At 38.4% G+C, this 17,547-nt stretch overlaps 1 protein-coding gene across 9 annotated transcripts in view; it reads left to right on the top strand.

The window, feature by feature from the left end:
- MTHFD2L (methylenetetrahydrofolate dehydrogenase (NADP+ dependent) 2 like) overlaps positions 1 to 17,547 on the top strand; it is a 137,377-nt gene that overhangs the window by 42,784 nt on the left and 77,046 nt on the right. For all 9 annotated transcript variants that reach the window (XR_005369093.1, XR_005369094.1, XM_038556320.1 and 6 more), the window contains one exon: positions 16,230 to 16,322. Coding sequence is in view for 7 of the 9 variants with exons in the window: in XM_038556320.1 (XP_038412248.1) it covers positions 16,230 to 16,322 (93 nt within the window). In the remaining 2 variants the exon portion in view is untranslated. The remainder of the gene's footprint in view (positions 1 to 16,229; positions 16,323 to 17,547) is intronic.

The following is a 17,547-nucleotide window of genomic DNA, read 5'->3' on the forward strand; positions in this document are numbered from 1 at the left end:
TTCTTAATTTCATGCAATATGCATTCAGTACTTAATTCTCTGTGAAACACTGTAGAGAAGACTGGTAGAAAAGACTTAGTTCTGTTTCTGGAAGATGATAGTCCGCATCTTCAGAGTTCATCTTTGAAGACTGTTTTCTCAAAACACTGCTTTTGCATTGGTGAGCAGCTTTGGATTCAAGCTGCCCTTCTGCTGCAACTTTCTGTATATCGGGTAATTTTTACTCAAGGGGAATCTTATCAAAATGGAAAACCATGAGACATTTTGCCAAGAGAATGCCCTTCCTTTGTGAAAATTGGCTCCAGTTGTGAAAATGAACACTTTTGCCGGACTGGAAGCATTATCTCTTACCTATAGGACATGCTTTCAGGTGGTAACACAGGAGTGGATGTTCCGAGCAGTGCAACGTGATGTGAGTGGTATGTGTGATTAAGCTCAGACCAGTGCCAGGTTGGGCCAGGCACTTTTTGGATTTCAAAGAGAGGAGCCAAATAGGAACGCCTGGGAATGCAGGAGTCATGCAAAGGATCACACCACAAGGACTGGAGACATTGTTGGCAGCAGAGTGGAGTGAGACGTTTGCTACCTCCATGGAATGAACCATTGTCAAACTGGGGCAGGGAGGATGGCAGGCATTTAGTCTCTCTCCCTCCCATCCCACTACCCCTAAGTTAGAAGTACTCATAATAAGATATTGCAAATATTATGTCTTGTGATGCTTCCATGTTGGTTAGACTTTACTGAATTCCAGCACTGAGTTTGCATAGTGGAAAGTAACAGAAAAAAAATGCTTGTTCTAGTCTCCTTTTCTAAGCTGAATAATAAGGGTACTGCTTAATTTATTTTTAAAGATTTTATGTATTTGAAAGAGAGCATAGGGGGAGGGGGAAGGCAGTGGGAGAGGGAGAAGCAGGCTCCCCACTGAGCAGGGTGCCCAGTGTTGGGCTGGATCCCGGGACTCCTAGATCATGACCTGAGCTGAAGTCAGACACTTAACCAATTGAGACACTCAGGTGCACCGAGTACTGCTTAATTTTTAACATCTCCTAAATTCAGCCAGTTCTTATCTAGAAAGCACTGTACTTGGAACATAGCACGTATTCTTACATAAGACAGCTGGAACTATTACACTCTTGGATCTAACATTAAACATTATTTAAAATATAAAGTGACATCCCCGTCTTTCTTTTTCCCTTTCATTTTCTCTCTTTCCCCATGACCTCAGAGTACGAGGTATTTATTACCAGTACAAAGCATCCCTTTTCTAGCGTTTGTAAGCCAGCTTATTCCAGGTACCACTCATAAGGTTATTGTGATCTGCTCTACACTGCCTTTCAGTACATTCCTCTTGTCGCTTTCTTCCTGGGACCTGATGCTGAAGGCCATGGAATCCCAGGCTGGATGCCATCCAAACATGCCATCCTTTCCACACCTCCTTGCCCTTGTATATCCTGTTCCCTCTGCATGGGATGCCACTTCTCACCGCTCACCTGCTCGCTTCACCACTTCACACCCATGTTTTTAGACGCGGCCCAAATCTTCTGACCTTACACATGTTGTAGATGCTGCAATCGCAATACTTCTCCTCTCTCATGTTGATCATCTACCTGTTCTTTCCTACACATGTTTGGTGAATGTGAACTTCTCCATGACAAACATGTGTCTCTGGCTTTTTCATATCTCTGAAATTCAGCACAGGACTTGGCACGTAATAATGTAACCAGCCAGCCCATCAATGAAAGTTTATTTAGTGTCTCCTATGTGCCAAGTAATGTGCTGGTATTGTAGAAAATGAGGCTACAGGCTAGGAATTTAAAATAAAATATTGTCATTTACAGAAATCCTTGTATCTTGAGAAGGAAGGGAAAAAGGGTGAGAGAAGTAGCTAGTAGCTAGCTAGGAGCTTACCACACACTAATTCCTTCGTATTTTAAAGTTACAGACATTGGGACACCTGGGAGGCTCAGCGATTGAGCACCTGCCTTCGGCTCAGGGCATGATCCCGGGGTCCTGGGATCAAGTTCCATATCCAGCTCCCTGCGGAAAACCTACTTCTCCCTCTGCCTGTGTCTCTACCTCTCTCTCTCTCTGTCTCTGTGTCTCTCATGAATAAATAAATACATCTTTTAAAAAATTAAAGTTACAGACATTTATTATAAAAGTATAATTTAAGACTCCCCTCTCCCCAAGAATCAGATCACAGGGGAGAGGAGTGCTTCATCACCATCAGAGGACAGGGAGGAGACCTCAGGACACTGGAACGGAGGGGAGGATATTCCTGGCAGCATTAATTCAAAGATGTTACCATACTTTTCCAGGAAAAACATTTAGGATCTATCCTTTTTTAGACTAACTTTTTTTCCTGTCAAGCTGTTGATAGATACTGCTTTCTTACAAAAGAGCTGATTTTTTCTGTCACTAAACATGGGGAATACGATGGTAAATAAACCAGCTATTGCTCTGTCCTCTTGAGCTTACAGTCTAGTAGGAAAGACAGCCATTAAACAGGGATGAATGATTAATCACCATAATTGTGCAAAGTGCTGCAAAAGAGAGAGCTTTCTATAATAAGAGTTTAGCTATAGGAAGAATTTCTAATTATGGTTATATATGAATGTTACACCCTTCTGTTGTCTACCTTCTGTTACCATTCTGTACTTCAGACTACTAATAGGTGAAAACAAAGCTATCTTCTACTTGAAATTATTAAAAATTATGTCTGGGGCCATTACCACCCTGAACACACTTGATCTCATCTGAAATTATTAAAAATTCCTAAAATCTGGGAGAAAACTTTTCTCTCTCTACAAAATAAATAATTCATACCATACATATAAATGATGCATTAGTGATTTAAAACAAAGTCAGGGGCGCCTGGGTGGCTTAGTTGGTTGAGTGTCCAAGTCTTGGTTTTGGCTCAGGTCATGATCTCAGGTTCATGAGATCGAACGCTGGATCAGGCTCCACACTCAGCGGAGAGTTTGCTAGAAGATTCTCTTTCTCTCTCTCCTCCCCTCCCTTGACCCCTCCCCACATGCACTTGCTGTCTCTCCAAAATAAATAAATCTATTAAAAAAAAAAATAAAGTCAGTCCCCAAAGTGTTGTTATATAAAGATCCTAAATGTGCTTAAATAGTGTAGGGTCTAGTCTGTTTGATCAAGAAGTATCTCTGAAGTTTCTTGTTTTTTTTTTTTTTTCTTCTTCTTCTAATTTGTTGCTTTTTTAAATTCTGAAATCTTTTTCTATTTCCCTTTGTGAATATTTCTGCAGACTTTCAGGACTTCCCAGTGCTGCTTCTCTTTGCTACCTCCCTCTTTGTTCTGTTTTAACCCCTTAATTGCCATTCTTCAGCCTTGCAGATAGGAGTGCTCCTTCTTACTCATGTATTATATGTCCGCGCAGATATAACTTCTTGAGCAGGCTTCTCTGATAGCCTGTCCCACCACGGACACACTGAAGGACTTCTCCTTCACATCATACATCAGTTGGTGATTAGTGTTTCTTAGTGTCATTATTTGATTAATGTTCATCACACCTACTTGACTGTTAACCCCACAAAAGCAAAGACCGCCTCTGTTTATCTTCCCATCTTATCTCCAACACCTCACACAATAGCTGTCCAGAAAGTCTTTGTTCAACAGATGAATGGGTACATTTACTTTATTTGTAGACGAAGAGTATCATGAAAGATTTAATACAGCTACTCATAAGCTGTATTCTAAGCAACACTGATATAAATGGATTTGAATTTTTTAAAAAAGGGAGAGGAGTTGGTCAAATAAGTTTGGGAAATCTGGATTAAACAAAATTGAACCTATAACTTGACTGTGATATTTCTCAGAAACTTTAATATAATAATAATATATAGTATAGCCTCTAACATGGTAAGCACTGTGATTCTCTGACAGGGTGACAATATTTAGTATTTGATTCTGGGAAGTTGGTTTTTTGTTTTTTGTTTTCCCTAACAAAATACATATATTTGTATTTATGTTTGCTATATTTGTATCTACATGTTTGCTATATTTGTGCTAGTATACCCCCAGAGCCCTAGCCTTTTTCCATAGAGAGGATGAATAGAAGGGCAGTAAGCAGCACAATGTTCTTGGAAACGTCTGTATGTTTCACTCTCAAATGCAGGCAGAAATCTTGCAAATACTTACTTAGTATTCATTTTTGATCTTCTAAGCATGCTTGCAGAATCAGACATTGCTGTTAGGCCCTTGAGTTTTATTTTCATCTGTTAATCTTGGAAAGTGGAAAATAAATGCAAAAATTATATACAGCTGTAGCAAACACACACACACACACACACACACACACACACACACACACCCCTCTTCTAGCCAAAGCAACTAGAAAGGAAAAAACAATACTTTGGCTCATGTCAGCACCCATTGCCCATGGCTGAGCTGGCCAGCTTGTTTTGGCTAAAATTTGGAGGGATCTGATTGCTTTAGTTTTTTATAGTTTAAAATCTATTTCACAATCAGAAACACTATCAATCCTGACTTGGCAATTTGGCACCATGGGGAATTTGGTCACCTGGGGAATTGATTCATGTAGATGACTCACAACGTTTCATTCCCATTCATAGGAAAGTAGTCCTAGAAATAGAATGCTTCAAAGCCAACATCTTCATTTATGGCTGCCATGTTGTTCACACCATAGCTGCAGTTTTGACTGGTGAAGATTGGCTTCTGGAGCGGGAGAACCTAGTTGATGAGGATAGACTCTTTGTTCTTATTGCCTAAATACACATTCTGTTCTTGTATATCACTATGAGATCTGGGTATGCACAGCACAATTGTTGGACGAATTAAGTGAACTGATACCTGTAAAGTATTTAGTATTCACACATGTTAGCTATTACAGTATACTCACTCTAAAAAGTATTTTTAGAGGAGCAGCGCCACCTTCAGCCCAGGGCACGATCCTGGAGACCAGGGATCGAATCCCATGTCGGGCTCCCGGTGCATGGAGCCTGCTTCTCCTTCTGGCTCTGCCTGTGTCTCTGCCTCTCTCTCTCTGTGTGTCTCTCACGAATAAATCAATAAAATCTTAAAAAAAAAAAATACACCTGTCTCAATTTTTAAAAATAAATAAATAAAAAGCATTTAAGGTATGCCATAGCAATATATAAAACACATTGCCAATGAGAAATAGTTAAAAGGGGGGAAGCAAGGCCTAAACTAAAACAGAGCCAAGAATAAGGCTATTAAAAATGGGCATATCATTAAATCTTAATAGGTATATTACTACTGTCAAGCACATTGCTTTTCATATACTAGTGCTGAATGTATGTTTGGTGAATTTGTTTGAATCTAAACTATACTTTCTAGGATTGAGTCACTAATTTCATCTTGAGAGCTCTTTAGCAGGAAAAGAAATGATTAGTTACCCAATTAAGTGTCTTTAGGATTAAAAAAAAACACATGCTCAGGATAAAGAAAACATTTTCTGGTGTTAAGACTGAAAAATAATTTCTCCTGAGGGTACTTATAAACAGGAAACTATATAATAAACTGAGTAATATTCACAACATGCTTTTTATTTTTTTAATTTATTTCTTTTTAAAGATTTTATTTATTTATTTATGAGAGATACTGAGAGAAAGAGAGGCAGAGACACAGGCAGAGGGAGAAGCAGGCTCCATGCAGGGAGCCCGACGTGGGACTCGATCCCAGGTCTCCAGGATCACACCCCAGGCTGCAGGCAGCACTAAACCGCTGAGCCACCAGGGCTGCCCTCAACATGCTTTTTAATTTAATGAAATGGCCACATCTTATAGGGCTATTTCTTTTATTGCTTAAGCACAGATTAAAGCTACCACTGGCATGCATTTCTTTTATTTCACTAGATATTTCTTCTCATTCTCTATTTCTGGGTCATTCTGTTCTTCCCAACTCTAAAACAGTGGTTCTCAACCTTTGCCGCCCACTAGAATCATTGAGGGGCTTTTGAAAATATGGCTGCCTGAGCCCAACACAGAATAATTGAATCAGAATCTTTTTTTTTTTTTAAGATTTTATTTATTTATTCATGAGAGACACAGAGAGAGAGAGAGAGGCAGAGACACAGGCAGAGAGAGAAGCAGGCACCATGCAGGGAGCCCGACTTGGGACTCCATCCCGGGTCTCCAGGTCCACACCCTGGGCTGAAGGCAGCGCTAAACCACTGAGCCACCCAGGCTGCCCAAATCAGAATCTCCAAGTTGGACCTGAGTATCAGTATTTTTTAGAAAGCTCCATAGAAGATTCTAAGGTTGGTCAAGGTTGAGAACAATTACTCAAAACACTGGGATAAGCCTAGAGCTTCACTTCTCATTCTAGAGCCATTCCTGGGTCATCCTTTCTAGTACCTTAGCTTTAAATGCCCTCTGTATTCCCAATATGTCAAGACCCATGTAACCACTGTTCACTTGACAAGTCCACTTGCACGGCCAATAGACGCTTCCCAACTTACCATATGCAAACCTTCAATCTTAATTTTACTCCTCATAGTCTGTCCTGTCTTAGGACATACCACTGTCACTTCACCCAGGTGCTCCGGCCACCCTTGACGTCTCGCTCCCATTTCATGTCTTATCCATTAGCAATCTATTTAAAATATACCCATGATCACTTCCACCAAAATGATCCTAGTCAAGATAGCCATCGTCTTTCACTTGGAGCACTATCAAATTTACAAACTAGTTTCTCTGCATCCACCCTTGTCCCTTCTTCCATACGTTCTACACAGTGGGTCTCAATCACCCATGGTTTCCTGTAACATTCAGAACAACATTACATCAGAATAAAATCCAGATTCCTTAATGTGATATGCAAGACCTTACAGGAACTGACCTGGGCTGCATCTTTTCACTCGCTTCCTACCATCCTCACCCTCCATCACTGCCCTCCAGCTGCAGCTGCCCTTTGCTTCCCAAGAATGTCATCCACACTCTTGTGTCAGGGTCTTTGACTTGGTTTTCCTTCCGACTGAAATGCTCTTTTTTGAAATTATTTACATAAGTTATTTTTCTAATTTCCTTTGGGTTTCTCTCTGAATGTTAACTTCTCACATTGTCCCTTGCCACCTTATCAAAATAACACCCATGCTATTATTCTGTATTCACTTACTCTGCATTCCTGTCTTCATAACATAAATTACTATGTAGAATTTTATTATGCCTTTTTTTTTCACTTATGTATTATCTTTATTGAAGAGATGAATCTTTGACTTCAATAATCTTTGGCCAAATAAAGGGGCAGATATTTTTCAATATCTAGAAACATTGGTGGTCAGGGCTCTGTCATTCCTCCCTAATACTGTTTGTTTCAAAGGTACTTTGAGATAGTTGTTTAAAAGAAGTAAGCTTGAAATGGTATTTGACTATTTAAAAGTGAAACTGTCTTCCTTAGTTGTCATCTACCTAATCGTCCATGTGTTTGGAAGATAACTGAAGGATCTACAACAAATCAGACCAGCCAGGTCTTAACCAGATAAAAATGCATTTGAAACCTGGCCCATTTTGGGATCCCTGGGTGGCGCAGCGGTTTGGCGCCTGCCTTTGGCCCAGGGCGCGATCCTGGAGACCCGGGATCGAATCCCACATCGGGCTCCCGGTGCATGGAGCCTGCTTCTCCCTCTGCCTGTGTCTCTGCGCCTCTCTCTCTCTCTCTCTGTGACTATCATAAATAAATAAAAATTAAAAAAAAAAAAAAAAAAAGAAACCTGGCCCATTTTAAGCATGAAAAGAAGGCTTAGATCTGAGTGCTCTGTAACTATCCCTAAAATTATTTGGGTGATTTAATCCAGAAAAAGCAGCTGCAGTTGAAATAGAAAACTTGAAGAGGTGCCTGGGTGGCTCAGTCAGTTAAATGTCTGCCTTCAACTCAGGTCATGATCCCGGAGTCCTGGGGTGGAGCTCCACATCGTTGGGCTCCTGCTCTGCGGGGAGTCTGCTTCCTTTTCTCCTCTCTCTGCCCCTCCATCCTGCTTGTGCTCTCTCTCTCTCTCTCAAAGAAATAAATAAAATCTTAAAAGAAATAGAGTAAAACAAAGAACTAGAAAACTTAGAGTAAATGGAATTTAGGAGTCAAGAGAATGCAGTACTATTTCAAGATCTGGGAAATGGCCCCATGATCATTTTATAAATGATAAAAATGGAAGCTAAAACTGCCCTTTTTGTATTAGAGGCACATGTGTTTTCTGTCATTAGCTGGCCTCTTATCACTACTACCAGTGCACACCAGGTAGGATCTGAAGGCAGAATTTATCCCTATGAAAGAAGAAGTGTCATCCAAGATCCCTCACAGGCAGGACAATTGTCCAGAAATGGTGTTCCGAAGTGACTACATAGTGGTTGCCAGCTCTGATTTTAGCACTGTGAACTCCAGCAGAGCTGCTGCTTTCTGCCCAGTGTGGTCAGAGGCTGTCGAGTGCCGTGATGAGCAGCCTGGGCTCTAGAGCCAGACTAAATTAGTTTGAATTCTGGCTCTTACATAGTTTATATGACCTTGGACAAATGACTGGACTTTTTGTGTCTCCTTGGTTTCTTCATTTATAAAATACAAATAGCATTACTCACTGCCCTATAAAAAGTACTCTAACAGTGTCTTGTGAAGATTGTGTGATATGGAAATGTATGATAATATGTGTAAGGTGCTAGAACAGTGTTAGATGTGTAGTAAGTTCTTATATAAGGGTTATCTTATATCTAGACTCTGTCCATTTAGCTGCTACAGAGAATTTCTCTGTGGAGAGGTGTGTGTGTGTGTGTGTGTGTGTGTGTGTTATGCTACAAGATACAATCACATCTTACAAATTGAGTAAGAAACACACAGTCAGGGCTGCCCGGGTGGCTCAGCGGTTTAGCGCCACCTTCAGCCCAGGGCGTGATCCTGGAGACCCGGGATCGAGTCCCACGTCGGGCTCCCTGCATGGAGCCTGCTTCTCCTGCCTGTGTCTCTGCCTCTCTCTCTCTCTGTGTGTCTCATGAATAAATCAATAAAATCTTTTAAAAAAAATAAAAGAAACATTCCAATCCAGAATCTTTAGACCTCTGTAGGCATTTGTCCAAAAACAACTCAGGCTGCTTTTCTCCTTTGGATGCTGTTCTGGTGATGAATACAGTTTTCTTGCCTGTAATTTCCTCAGCGTTTTGTCTTTCTTTCTTTCTTTCTTTCTTTCTTTCTTTCTTTCTTTCTTTCTTTCTTTCTTTCTTCTTTCTTCTTTCTTTCTTTCTTTCTTTTTCTTTCTTTTCTTTCTTTTTTTCTTTCTTTCTTCTTTCTTTTCTTTCTTTTTCTCTTTCTTTCTTTCTTTTCTTTCTTTCCTTATTGGAGAGGGAGGAGGGAGAGAGAGAGAGGGAGAATCCTAAGCAGACTGCACACCCAGCACCAGAGTCTGACTCAGGAGTTAGTCTCACAACCCTGAAAGCATGACCTGAGCTGAAATCAAGAGTTGGGTGCTCATCTGACTGAGCCACCCAAGCACCCCTCCTTTAAAACCAGACCATGGTATGAGTTAATGTATTGAGAATGACTCCGTTTTCTCTTATCCAGCGAAAGTGGCAAAGCCAAAGCCTACATGTGAGATTCTAGCTCCTATTGGATTTGCCATTTTGCTTCATCTGTCAATTCAGGTTCAAGCTGCTATTTGAAAATTTGCCTCATGGAAAAGGAAGTTGAGACTTGTTCTGTGTTACTGTTGAAGACAGATCTAGAATTATGGTAAAAGTTGCAAAAAGGTAAACTGGCTTTTGCAAGGAAGAAGTTTCTGTCTGGGCTAAATAACATGCCTTTGTACATTTTTATGGAAAATGATTTATTGATGCGTAAGGATGGGGGTATTGAAGCAGAAGAAAAATAAGTTCTGCTTACATCAAGAATCTGTCTTCTCTAAGACCTTTAACTGCCCCTGCGCTGTTCTTAGTTAGAGAAGATAGTGATGCTCTGTGCCAACACTGTAACTTATAACTCCTTTTAATGTGGAACGTACCACACTGTATTCTCATTCCGGTTTACATATCTGTTTCTCATGTGAGAGTATGGAATTGTGTGTTTCCATTGCTTAGCATGATTCTGGGATTACTTCTTGATAATTGAATAAATGGAGCTAGAGAATGACCTAGAAATGGCCAAGAAAAATATAAACTCTTCATTTTAAGTAATTTAAACCAAAAAGTGCTACTCTAAAATGAAGTATATTGTGCCGTTTGTTCTAGCATCTTATAGCAAATATCATTTGTCTCAAATTGGCACTCTGTGCTAGTTGCCAAAACTCTTCACTACAATCTGCAATTTTACACAAATTACAGTGTAATAATAGCCTAGAAAACTGCTCAGACAGCTCCCAGTAGACAATTCTTGATTGACTGTGGACTTTTATATAGTAAGAAGTGTATCTTGCCCAGCAGTTAATTATTAAGTTCTAACAGAACTCTCAGATTCCAGGAGATAGGTTCTAAGTTTTTTATTCTTACTCTATTTTACAAACATGATGTAAAGCTCTGGGCACCATGAAGTTGCTTAAGACTCTGCTTATAAATGTTTTTTATCTGGGTCCGTGTGATCATTAGAAAAATTAGGTCCTCGCCCAGGCTGATATCATATGCACAGTAAGAGGATGAAACCGAGTGTGGGAGAAAGTCATCTGAGGGTCAGAGATATTCATCATTCTGCAGAGTAGCTGCTGTAACTTGTTAGTACTGGTTACCCCAGGGAAGAGTTGAGGAGTTAGAAGGGATTAGGTGCAGCAAGCCAGAGGATTTGCTGAAGAAAAATTAAGAGGGCACCAAAACTGGAAACAGGAATGACAAGAATTTTCACAGGTTAACTAAGCATTTAGTTTGCAGGACAGCTGGTTCCCAGGGGCAGGGACAGGTACCAAGGTGCTCATCCACAGGAGGCAAAGGCAGAAGAGACTGAGGCATGATTTGAACACATTTGCCTTTCACTCCGACGAGTTACCTCTCCTTTGCTATCATCCTCTGGTCACCTGAGTAATAGGCTGAAAGCCTTTCCGCAGGGTGATATGGTTATAATCAGAAACTCACCAATCGAGTTTAATTATGGTTTTGATATTTCCCCATGGGTTTCACTGGCCAGACTCACTCAGGAGTAATAACAAGTTAACTAGACGTTATTGAGGGGAAGGTGGAGTTGCCTAAAAGAGCTTTCTATGCTTACTGAAATTCACCTTCATATTTTTTTTCTTTTACTCAAAACTTTACAGGTTGTTATCTGTATATACAACTCAGTGGATTATTATGTATCCCTCAATTCCTTGCTGAAATCATCAGCACTGATGAAAGGGGAGGTTTTAGTGTGGTTTGATTTTTGTGGGCATTGGGAGGCTCTCATGCAGGAGAACACGCTTACATAGGTTGCTAATGTGTAAGAGGACCTTTCTGCATGTAGGGGAACTGTACTAAGAGATGGGGGGAAGCTTCACAGTTTTGCCTTGGGATGCTTTGAAACACATATTCTACATTTATTGATGGTTTATAGCAAATGAGAAAAAGAAGAAACACGAGACTTCATAGACTTTGCTCTGTATAGCTGGGCAGATGGTGGTACCGTTAACCGAAATAAGAGACTCTCAAGTACTACTATCTTCTCATTGTTCTTCCTTTTCAAAGCTTTCCTTGTTGTTGTCTTTTATTTGTCCTTACTAACTTTAAGATGAAATCATATTCTTTAAAAAAAAAAAAAGCATAACTACCAGTTTTTATTGGAATTGTATTAAATATGTAATGAACAGAGAGAATTATCATCTGGGTAACTCTCACATATTATTTTGAGTCTTTTATCCAAGAACATGTTTTATCCTTCTAGTTCTTCAGTCTTATGTCTTTGGTGTTGTTCTGGAGATTTTCTTTTATCAGATAGATTTTCCATATTTCTCGTTAGGTTTATTTCTGAGTATTTTACCTTTTGTATTGCTATTGTAGTGGAGTCTTTTCTTTTACTGTTTCTTCTAATATGTTGTTATAAATGAAAGCTATTTATTACTGTATGTTTATTTTTTACTTGGCAATTTATTGAATTCTCTCACTGCTTATGATATTACAGCTTTTAAACTTATTTAATATTAACACCTTACCTCCTAATTTCTTTTGTTTCTTTTTTGTTCTTTAACTTTTAAGTGAAGTGATTGATTTACTTATTTTCTTATTTTTATTTTATTGATATAATAATTTTAGATCTATGAGTTTTCCTCTATGCTTTATCTTTATTTTATAGGATCTAATATGTAGTGATTTCATTATAAATGTTTCTAGAAATTCCACACTGTTGTTTGTGTTTTCTTTTTGATCCAAAAATTATTTAAAATAGGATTTTTAAAAATTCCAATGGAAGAACTCTAATTTCTGATTTTTTCAATAATTATAACTTTATTGATTTGTGATTAAAGAAAATACTAAAGTTTATCTTGTTGTCTATTTTTGAGTATTAATTAAAATACTCTGTGGTTAAAATCATACCATTTAAAAGTATTCTTTGATCACATGAAAAGAAAATATATATTCTACTTTCAAAATGTGATGTATTACAATCAGGTACATAACATGAATTATGCTATATACATTTTCTATATCTTTGATCTGTTGTTGATTGAGAAAGGTGAATTAAATTTAGCAAATACAGTGTGTTTCTTTTTCAATTTGTAGCCCCTATAATTTCTGCTATATGAATTATGTTTCTCCTTTATATGTTATCTATTTATCATTGTTGTGTGCTCATTTGAATCATGTCTTTGCATTACGATGTGCACTTCATTGTCTTATCTAATGTAAAATTACTCCGTATTTAACAATAAGAACATCATCTCTTTTTTTGTAGTTGTCCTGCTATACATTTGCCCATTTTTTAACATTTCCAAACAGCTTTGTTTTAGATGTGCCTTATATCCAGCATAGAATTAAATTTTGTTTTTGCTTTGCAAGCCAATTTGGAAGTATTATTATTTTAAATAGCTTAGGAAAATGAAAAGTTGGTGTGATGATAAATATGTAAGATCTGAACTGTCATAATATTCTCTGTTCTATTTGTTGTTTTTATTCATTTTTTACATTTTTTCCCTTTTTTGTGGATGGTTCTTCTGATACTTAGGAAGGTTTGTTGTTACTCTAATAGTTATTTTAACTTTACACAGTACTCTTAGTTGTCTCTTCTTCATATGGTATCTATTGATACTCTAATTTTAAAAATGATAAAATACTTTCTTTTTCTTCCCTGATTCCATTTCTTTTGTCTCCTACTTGATATTTGCCAATAAAAATGATCTTTTAACACTTTTACCTTATACTTCTAAAATCCTTATACTTCCATTAGTTGATTGATCAGCTTTAAATGTTTTTCTGTTGATCCTGCTCATTAAATAGTAGATGATCAGCGAACTTTCTCATCTTCGCCCTTCCCATTCCAGTTTAGTTGGTTGTAACATTTCTCCATAATCAGAGCAAATAGTATTTACATTTTTGTCTGTCACCCCCATCCTCATATTTTTTTAAGTCTCAGTTTTATGGCTAAATATATCCCAAACTCTCCAATAATCCTTTTGCTAGTTTATGATATATGATACTTGATTTATTAAATTTAGTCATTTAGCAAGTTCCTCAGGGAAAAAAAGAAAAACATGGGAACAATATTCCAAGTTCTTAAAATTTGCCAATTTGAATGCCTTTAATGTCTTTTTGTTGTCTGATTGCTGAGGCTAGGACTTCCAGTACTATGTTGAACAGCAGTGGTGAGAGTGGACATCCCTGTCTTGTTCCTGATCTTAGGGGAAAGGCTCCCAGTGCTTCCCCATTGAGAATGATATTTGCTGTGGGCTTTTCATAGATGGCTTTTAAGATGCTGAGGAATGTTCCCTCTATCCCTACACTCTGAAGAGTTTTGATCAGGAATGGATGCTGTATTTTGTCAAATGCTTTCTGTAACTTTTAATCTTGGAAGATGATATGACTGGATATAAAGTCTCCCAATTTTTTTAGATGAGTCTCCTGTAAATATTGCTCTGCTGTTTTCTGGAGTTGAATGTACCAATCTGAATTTTTGCTTTTACTATTCTTTTTTTAAACTTTACATTACTGAAATTTTTCTTAATGTTGACCTTTATAGGTCACTTTATATGAATTCAAATCTTCTTTTCCCAGATTTTGTGACTTTATGTTCTTAATTTTTAAATTTTTGGTGTAATATTTGGCCATAATATTCAGCTTTTCCATTGCAACACTTTTTGTTGTTGAGTATATTGGTATGTTAGTAAATTCTTTTTTTAAAAATTATTATTATTATTTATTTTTTTTTTTAAGATTTAAATTTTTTTTTTTAATTTTTATTTATTTATGATAGTCACAGAGAGAGAGAGAGAGAGGCAGAGACACAGGCAGAGGGAGAAGCAGGCTCCATGCACCGGGAGCCTGATGTGGGATTCGATCCTGGGTCTCCAGGATCGCACCCTGGGCCAAAGGCAGGCGCCAAACCGCTGCGCCACCCAGGGATCCCTATTATTATTTTTTTAAAGATTTATTTATTTACTTATTCAGAGAGAGAGAGAGAGGCAGAGACACAGGCAGAGGGAGAAGCAGGCTCCATCCATGCAGGGAGCCCGACGTGGGACTCGATCCCAGGTCTCCAGGATCACACTCCGGGCTGCAGGCGGCGCTAAACCGCTGCGCCACTGGGGCTGCCCTGTTAGTAAATTCTTTAAAAAGTATTTTTTGTTTATTGCCTTTTGTTTTTTTCCTTGGGTCTGCTATTTTTTTTTTTTAACAAGGGTCTGCTATTTTTAAAATGTATTCTTTCATTTACTTAAAAAAAATAGTAAAATCCACTCTTCTGGGTGTACAGTTCCATGAATTTAGACAAATGAATATTGTCATGTAACCACCACTAGAATCAGAAAAGATCCATCCTTCCCCAAATTCCTGGGCTAATTTTTACATAGCATCCTTTGGCTAATTCTATGTCAAATCCTTTTTTTGTTTCTTTGTTTTATTACTTATCCTTGAATGAGTTGGATTTCTTGGATCTGCTATTCTTAGGGTACTTCCGCTGGGGGTTGGAGAGGAGGTGCCTGGCAGTCCTCAGATCCCTCCTTCATCACTTACACAGACTCCAACTGCCTCCTGTTGAAATGGCTCCTCCATGGGAGTCTAGCCACTAGGAACTTTACTGGATCCAAGAAGGCTTCTTCTATAAGAGATATGTTTTGCATTTTGACATGAACCCTGCACCTACAAGCAGTATATTTTTGCAGTCATTTTCAGAGATCGCTGCTACTGGCCATCTTACTCTCTGCATTGCTTTGCTGCCTTTATTCTTGTGCAGTATACGCTAACTCTACTGGGCCTGGGTAACTCTCACATATTTTTTGGAGGCTGTGGAAAATATGTCTTCTAGTTTTGCTAAAAATGGACATTATGGAGTTTTTTTTTAATTCATTGTGTAGCATTTGTATGTTATCTACAGGAGAAGAAAAAAGGCACTGTCTCACGCAGCTATGTCCTCACCAGGAATCCTTTGACTTCCTTCCTCCTGGCCTTCTTTCACTCCTCCTCCTTGGTTCACACTTGAAGCACTGGAACCCCTCAGTCTGCTAACTTCTCTTATTCATACATCAGTTCCTTAAAGCATGTGTGAATACCACCTGTTACATCTTAGACCTCTTTGTCATTTCCTAAACATATAACTTCAAAATTAGTCCACTTTTTTTCCTGTTATTCTGTTGGCTTGGAACGCCCTTTCCCTAATTAGTATGCCCTAGCTCATACTTGAGACCGAAAAAAAGTATACTGCCTCCTTTAGGAACCCTTCCTAGACACCTTCAAAAGAAGAGGTAGGATTAATCTCTTAGCTGTGCTTTCACAATACATTGCTCCATTTTTGGTGCACTTATCTTGCTGTTTTCCGTATTTATATACTTTGTTATCAGGCCAATGAGTATCCCCTGCTTTTATATGTTAACCTGTCAGCACAGAACTTTCAACTGTTGTGTTTCTAGAAACTTAACTTACAGCTCCCTTATGATGGTCAGCACATACTCTCATTCAGTCTTAGTTGATTTTCCACTGATTAATTGAAGGTTACAGTATTTAGGGTCATGTAGGTTTTCTTATCTAGCTTTTGTTCTTAATTTCCCTACTCTTAGAATGTAACTGAATCTCCTCTAGAATTGGAGCATTCATAAATTTTGAAAAAACTCAGTAACCATTCATGGAAATTATTCTTCATTCCAGGTGATGCAACGGTGACAATAGCTCACAGATACACTCCCAAAGAACAACTGAAGATCCATACTCAGCTGGCAGATATTATCATAGTAGCTGCCGGTAAGTCTTTAGTAGCTGTTATTTGGTAGAATGTCATCAGCAGAGTAATTCCTCCCCTAATTGCTGACATGTCTGTAAAAACAGCTTCTCGGGAGAGGTAGGAATACGTATGACTAACTTCCATCGACTGGATCCTGTCTCTTGGCAGTTATTATATTGGTTCCTTGTGCCTACATTAACATTTGTCAGTTCCAAAAAAAAAAAAATTTGTCAGTTCATTATGGAAAACCCAAATCGCCTTTGGGGTGACAGATGAAGCACAAGAACAAACATGCACATGGCCAGTTCTTCACAGACAGGGTTGAGTCTAAACATGAATGAGTTATGGGGAAACAAGTAGGAAATGCTCTTTAAAAGATAGCCAGGGCTAGCTCATATAGGACCTTGGCAAGGACCTGGATATAAGCCAAGGACAGCTGAATGCAGATTGATGTGGCCTGGCTTATGATTTTAAAAGAGTGCTTAAACTATGTCAAAGAGTGTGGACCCAAGAGGGGCAAGAGGAGGCACAGAGAAGGAAGAGGTATTGTGTTTTCATTTACGGGACCTGGGATTTTTCCTAATTTGTTTTATATTTGAACATACAAAATAATTTTATTCTACTTCTACCTCTACTCTTGCCACATGGTATTTCTACATTGCAGATGATTGTGATTCTTCTTGATTTATCCAAGGCTTGACTGAGAGCCTTTTTCATTTTGTTTATCAATGAGATGTTGCTGATAATTTCTAGACTTTATATTTGAATTGCTGGGTAGTGACAAACTGTAAAATAGAAGTTCCAGAGGAAATTGAGTTTGAAGAAGAGGCTAATGATAGTTTAAATTAGTTTCAGGCAGCCCTGGTGGCTAGCAGTTTAGCTCGGTCTTCAGCCGAGGGCCTGATCTTGGAGACGGGATTGAGTCCCACATCAGGCTCCCTGCATGGAGTCTGCTTCTCCCTCTGCCTGTGTCTCTGCCTCTCTCTCTCTCTCTCTCTCTCTCTCTCTGTCTCTCATGAATAAATAAATACATAAAATCTTTAAAAAAAAATTAGTTTCAACCAAATTTAGTTTGCTTTCTTAATCTGATCTAGGCCCCTCCTTAAAATTTGGGATATATATGTGATGACTCCAGGTAAATTAATTTGCTTCCTGATAGAGAAAAAATACAAATACTTATACTCCAAAAGTCTCCAGTAAGCTGGTACAGCTAATTACATTTCTGGTTTTTCTGAGACATTATAT

The sequence above is a fragment of the Canis lupus genome, chromosome 13 (assembly GCF_011100685.1).
Source record: "Canis lupus familiaris isolate Mischka breed German Shepherd chromosome 13, alternate assembly UU_Cfam_GSD_1.0, whole genome shotgun sequence".
In the NCBI taxonomy this organism is placed as follows: domain Eukaryota; kingdom Metazoa; phylum Chordata; class Mammalia; order Carnivora; family Canidae; genus Canis; species Canis lupus.